Here is a 6,628-nt window from a genome sequence, read left to right as displayed (position 1 = left end):
TCTACTTAAAATAACTCAAAATGATAGCTGGATATATATGAATTATATTGTGCAAATATATGTTACATTTAATACGAAGAAATTCTGAATCTTGTACAATGAAAATCTTTCATTCGAATTGCATTGGATTTAAATCGGATAATTATATATATCTAATTTTAAATACAACTATATAATATAATGTTAAGCTTTGTTTTTTTCCAGCCGCATTTTCTTACACTTTCCATAGTTTTATCGAAAAGCAACTATTTTGGATTCCACTTTTCAATTCTTTTTTTTTTTAAGATATCACATTGTTGCGTGATCTTTCATTACAAATGAAAGTGTAAGAAATATTGCATGTACAAATCAATCGACACAAATAAAATCCGATTAGCATGTATTCAAAGTGCATTAGCATCGTGCTTTAAGCAAAATCTCGCCTTGTAAAGCAAAAAGGGTGTTTTATATTAGGAGGCTAAAAGATGACTACATCTTGACATAGTCTTAAAGCTTAACGTTAATAATTGTTCAAAAATAGATGAGAAATATTGATTAGAAAATTATTGGGTCGCCCATTTCTCAACATTCCACGGTTTTGCAATGTATACATTCCTAATGATCGACAAGGCTATTTTTGTAATTAGCAAAGCAAACGCTTATGGCAAAATATATCATTACTACAAACTGTGCTTTATTAAAACCTTTTCATACAATTTAATGTGTGCATACAGTGTATATTGACAATCTAAAATTATTCATTAATATTGAATTATATAATAGTAATAGCAATAATGAAAATGAAAATTGTCGTTGAAATTTTTTTTGGACTCTAAATTGATCAAAAGATTCAAAGAATATTGCGTTTGTTTCGTGATAAGGTATAGTATTCTTAGAATATGTTTTCGTTTCGATTCCGTTGATTTTATTCAACATTTACATGCGTTAAAATACTCTGTACTTTGTTAAGAATAATACTATTAGTACAATTACAATTTTCGGGATAATATGGGGGTTTTATTGATACAGTATCTTCTATGAATAAAATATCATCCTCCTCTTTAACTGGAAATCGATTGTCCAATAATAATTGCATAACAATATTCTTCCTTTTAGTAACCGTCACCTCTGAAAGGTTTGCGGGCGATAATGAAAACAGTTCCGGCACGAGTACTTCGGCTTCCGACGTTACTTCGATATTTTTTATGGCGTGATTGAATATTATTTTAAGATGATATTGCGTAGATGTTTCTGCCTGTAGAAGAACAACGCTGTAAAATAATACGTCATTATTTGCAATTAAATGGTTAAAATTGACAATCTAAAAATTTAAAAAATTTGTAAAAGGAGAAATTAATGATGTAAACATTATATAATACAACTCATATAGTTTGTAATAGAATAAAACACTATTATTCATAACAAATAACACATCGAGAAAGAGTCGAATTACTCTCTTAAAGAAGCATTAAAATTTCTCATGCCAACAATGCGACCTTTGTTAGGAATATCAAGTTGAATATCCACGATAGCTAAATATCTGTCGAATACAAATTTTGAAGATCTGTTACAAATATTTTCAATAGAACATCAGCGGAAACGTAACAGAATCTATTAACAGAATAGCAGATTGACTGCAGAAACTGAGCAGAGTCTATCATTTCTTAACCAATTAAATGATGTACTCCATGTAAATGGTTACGTGTGTTTAAACATGAAATAATAGATTCCGTTCAGTTTCTGTTAGCAATCGATTGTTAAATTATATTGGCTCTGCCGACAAAAGTTTTAATGATACCAGATCCGTTGCAACGTCCGAACAAATCTGCTGTCGTGCTGCAAGTTGGAATCCTTAGTAACACATTGATCAAGTACTGGTGCGACGAACTAGCTTTAATCAGCTTTATTTAAAAGAACAAAATTGCAATTATTCATGCAGTAATAAACACATCCTATAGAAATCAATGGTGCAACTCGATTCTTTCTTAAAGAGTTTTGTCTTTCTTTGATAAACAATACAATGTGTGTAGAATAGAATTTATAAAATTCTACTTCAAAATATAAATTTCTCAGAAACTAATACTTTCTTACAATATGAAATAACTGAATATAAACAAAGAGAGAGTACAGAATGTACGGAAAATTGAAGTGCAATTTTTTAAATGTGAACAGAAATTATGTTCACTATATGTTTCTTAGACAAATAAACAATAAAGAACGGTCCAAATAAACGTAAATACGTGTTGTTTTAAAATTATTAGAACCGAGTACAGAATTTCGATAACTTTTCTAACCTCTCTGATACCGGATCGACCGTGTAAACAACGCCATAGTGAACGTTTTTATCCTTCATCATTATCTTAATCTTCTTTCCGACATAACTTTTAAATAAGATTGGATCATTTTTGTATACTTGATGTGCAAAATCCAAATCCTCTTGCGTGCTCATATCAGAGCTTTAAAAATAAACCACATGTACTCAGCCGTAGAGTCCTAAATAATAAGAGAAGCGCAATCGGCGGCATCGGCGTCTCGCTACTCTCGCTTGCTGATTGGCTGACCAACACGTGGCTGACGCGGCAAACCAACACGGTGTAGAAATAATAAACAAAAAGTAAAAATAAAGTTTGCTTACACGAAAAAGAAAGTTTATTATTTCTACACCACACATTATTTCATACTTATAGACTTTCAATAATACGCACGGAAAAAAATAATTTTGCTATTGCAGCAAAACTGTTGCTATCTACTTAAATACTGCCATATTTGATAATAACGTGATGACGATACGAGAATTGCTTTATTATACCTTATTAAAATTATTCACCATTACAGCAGAACGTTTAATAGAACAGAAATTATTTTACTTCTTTAGCTAAATATTTCGCACAATTATTTTTCAATAAGATTAGTGGTTTTAACACATAGTTGTCCATAAAACAGAAAATAACTTTATCATAAAATAAAAGACAAAATTTACGCGTTTTCCTTTCCTCATTGTTACAATAATTTTACTCATTTACATTCTCTTGTATTCTCTAATCTTTTTCGTAAAATTATCCAGTTAAAGAACCGACAAATGTAGGAATTTATTAATACAAAATTTTTATATTATGTATGCATATGTATACATTAATCTAAGAGGTTAAAAATAAAAGTCAAATTTTTATGGTTAAAGTTTTTTTATTGGTTGAAGTTTGAAACTCTGATAGCAATATGGTATATATATATATAAATATACAATAAATATATTTGTATGACAACATAAAAACGAAATATATATTAATCTTGTTTTATACATGTATATATTTATGTGTGTGTACCAGATATAAATTTTTGAAAGTAAACATTAAAGCTGTACATCATACATAATATAAGGCTTGTTTTCTATTGCTGCACCGTGAACTAGTGCAGTAAACTAAAATGAGAAAAAATATATTTGAACTTCTTGCCCCGGTTCACCAGTGTAGCAAGAGAGAACAAGCCCATAATATATTTATATTTTTAAAACATCCTAACTTAACTTAACCTAGTTAACAAAGCAGAGTTAACAATGCAAGTACGCTAACTTGTATTGTTATCTAATATTTCTTGCGCTCGAAAACAGTCGCTAACAATTTTCCATTTATCACCCACAGCCGTAACTAAAAAGGTCTGGTTAAACGGTTTGAAATTCCTGTCGTCGTATTTTACTTGGCCGCCGATTTTGACGAGAAACGTTAATTGGGTGGCTACCTCTGGACCTATATATAACAAACAGATGATAACTGGTGTATTATAAAGATAAAGGTTCATATATAAAATATAAACATACAATCATCCTTATGTTACATACAACCCAGTGAAAAATGACGATTGAAAAGGCTATGCTGAATCAACATGAAATGTATCAAGTATAGATCACTTTAATATCTTTGAAATTAATCATTTTTCACTAGAAAGTATTAATGAGACCTTATTCGAATACGACTAGAATATACTTGAGGAGAAGTTCAAAATTTATGTTATAAAATCAAGCTTCTAATCGACCATAACTGGCGATGTGTTTTTTAACACGGAAAATTTATTGCAAAAAATATTACCTCAGCCAGGGTCTGAACCTGGACCTCCCTACACTCTAGGCGGGCGTCTCACCAATTGGACCACCGAGGCATATGCCTCGAATTGGTGAGACGCCCGCCTAGAGTGTAGGGAGGTCCAGATTCAAACCCTGGCTGAGGTAATGGTCGATTAGAAGCTTGATCATTGACAGTCAATAACGTTACAATAAATAAAATGAATATAGTTTATTTAAGAATACTACAATTATCAGTACTTACCTGTAATTGGCTGAGCATCGAGCGTCTGTATCGTATGCTCCGAGGTTGGGAAGTCCGTCCAAAATTTTTGTATATCATCTTTCCCCGAGACGCCATTTCCATTCCATATTAGAGTAGCGCTGTCCATATACATTCTTGAAATCAACTGAAGAATACACGTAAAATTAAAATACGTAGTTAAGAAAGAGTACATTTTTGACAATGTCGTTACTTACGTATCTCCGCTTGTCCAAGGATTCGTAATACAGTTTTGTAAATTCCTCCGCCATACGACAAGCCTGATCAATTCTAGCTTTCAGGTCCTATAAAACGAGCACAGATATCGAGATCAGAGGCAAGTATGATTAAGCATTCGGAACATGTATTTCATGAATGTTATATGTCGTCTACAATGAGTGGAGTAAGCCTAGCGCAAGGAGTAGGAGTAGGAATAAGAAAATTTATTATTAATGAACGCGAACGTTCGGAGATTCGCGTTCCTGTTCTGAAGGCGGTCGTTTCCCTTTTATCTTTAATGTGCCGTCTCATGAGGGAATCGAGCCGAGCACCATTAGCTCTGGTCTACAATACGTGGAGTAAGGAGTAAGGGAGAGCCCTAAAGGCTGGTCTACAATACATGGAGTAAGCTGGAGTAAGCCTAAGAGCTGAAGTAGGAGTAAGAAATAAAATGGATTTATTTCCTTACTCCTACTCCTTACTCCAGCTTACTCCATGTATTGTAGACCAGCCTTTAGGGCTCTCCCTTACTCCTTACTCCACGTATTGTAGACCAGCGCTTATTTTCCTACTTCTACTCCTTACGTTGGTTCACCTAACCTCCAACTATCGACGTTGCCAGTATTGCCTCTACTTTTCTGTGTTCAAAAATTTACCACAGGTGTTACTAATCTATAATACATTAACGTGGACTATAGATTTTTGGAACGCAATCTCAACTGTGATTTCGACGCTCACACCGCCGTTGTAGACGAAAATGTTGTAAGCATCTTACGCCAAGATCGTTACTCCTACTCCCGGCTTACTCCACGTATTTTAGACCAGCCTTTAAGTATTTGCAACTTAGAACGAGTAGCAAATTCGATCGTTGGTATTTTTCGAAAGAGCATTATACAGTTTTAGGAAGGCGTTCTGTTAATACATGAAAATTGAGAGGTCCTGGACCATGCCGTCTAACATACTGACATATATGTATATGTGTGTGTATATGTTATACATACCTGCTCCATCGTGAGTCTCGTATATATTCAGAATTGTGTAAATATCAATGCCTCTAATCTAACGTTCTTAAGTTCAGTACGGGAATTCTGTAGCTTGCAATCGACGCTTTTCGGTATCGTTAACTGGCGACAGCCAATGGCGAGGACGATCTTCGAAAGAGACGCAGATTTTCATTGGTTGCTCCTAGTTAACGTTATGGAAAAACCTCGATAGCAAGTTAGAGAATTCCCGTACAGATCAGTTCGCTCAGCCTCACACGGATCGCAGAAATCACGGGTGACGTCGGAAGCGACTTGAAATTGAATAGGTATATGGACGCTCGCTGTGTGTATAGCGCCACCACAGTATAACCAGTAGTGGCACTCGCTCTTTTGTTTCACGTTCGCGCCGATCCGTACTGCGCATCCGACATGTTTTTATTCTGACCAATCACAGGATTTTTGTACGTGTGTTAGTGCAAAGTCGGTGTGACATTGAAAAATTCGCAGTGTTGACGAATAATGGGTAAATACTTTTATACGTTGGAGCAAGTAATTACATTAATTACTTTTATTAGAACATTTTCTTTCATAGGCCATTTCCATTTATAATAAATAATGTATGCCAGTTCGTATGTGCCTTTCCTGGATACGATCCTGAAAAGGGCCCAGGCACTTTCAACCGTTGATACACTGTTGGCGCGAATAAAAACATGGCGGAAAATTGAGAACGCCCAGATCAAAGGCGCCGACAGAGAGTGCAACTACTGGTTATACTGTGGCGCCACCATGGACCTAAGAATCTCTGGACCGAGCATACGGCGAGGGGGCTGGCAAATTTGCGGTAAGGGGGGCGAGAGTGCTCTCCTTTTCTGTCCCTCTTGGTATCTCTTTCTACAAGAGGTCACATTCACCTCTTGTAGAAAGAGATACCATGAGATACCAAGAGGACAGAAAAGGAGAGCACTCTCGCCCCCCCCCTTACCGCAAATTTACCAGCCCCCTTGCCCGTTCTCCCACTTCGTGCTCGGTCCAGAGATTCTTAGGTCCATGAGCGCCATCCCTAGGCAGCGTTGTAGAAACCCCATCCGAGTGTACCGTAGACTTCTATAGACGGAACCTTTTACGAGGGGT

General features: G+C 35.1%; 2 protein-coding genes across 6 annotated transcripts; both read right to left on the bottom strand.

The window, feature by feature from the left end:
- Positions 1 to 651: 651 nt before the first annotated feature.
- Positions 652 to 2,499, bottom strand: LOC105555764 (gem-associated protein 6-like). Its single transcript, XM_012002808.1, has 2 exons — positions 2,274 to 2,499; positions 652 to 1,250 (listed from the first exon to the last, which is right to left on the bottom strand). The coding sequence occupies exons 1-2, from the start codon at positions 2,426 to 2,428 to the stop codon at positions 905 to 907; spliced, it is 501 nt and encodes a 166-aa protein (XP_011858198.1). The 5' UTR covers positions 2,429 to 2,499; the 3' UTR covers positions 652 to 904.
- Positions 2,500 to 3,424: 925 nt separating this feature from the next.
- LOC105555763 (NTF2-related export protein-like) lies at positions 3,425 to 5,863 on the bottom strand. 5 transcript variants are annotated; one of them, XM_012002804.1, is made up of 5 exons: positions 5,516 to 5,863; positions 5,235 to 5,426; positions 4,514 to 4,600; positions 4,299 to 4,443; positions 3,425 to 3,722 (listed from the first exon to the last, which is right to left on the bottom strand). In XM_012002804.1, the coding sequence occupies exons 3-5, from the start codon at positions 4,565 to 4,567 to the stop codon at positions 3,544 to 3,546; spliced, it is 378 nt and encodes a 125-aa protein (XP_011858194.1). In that variant the 5' UTR covers positions 4,568 to 4,600; positions 5,235 to 5,426; positions 5,516 to 5,863; the 3' UTR covers positions 3,425 to 3,543. The 5 variants fall into 5 exon arrangements, with proteins under 5 accessions (XP_011858194.1, XP_011858193.1, XP_011858195.1 ...); XM_012002803.1 differs by lacking the exon at positions 5,235 to 5,426; XM_012002805.1 differs by lacking the exon at positions 5,516 to 5,863 and having other exon boundaries at positions 5,253 to 5,276.
- Positions 5,864 to 6,628: the final 765 nt, after the last annotated feature.

Source organism: Vollenhovia emeryi, unplaced genomic scaffold, assembly GCF_000949405.1.
Source record: "Vollenhovia emeryi isolate VEMERY1.0 unplaced genomic scaffold, V.emery_V1.0 DF940766.1, whole genome shotgun sequence".
NCBI lineage: Eukaryota > Metazoa > Arthropoda > Insecta > Hymenoptera > Formicidae > Vollenhovia > Vollenhovia emeryi.
This window is presented reverse-complemented; position numbering and strand designations above follow the sequence as displayed.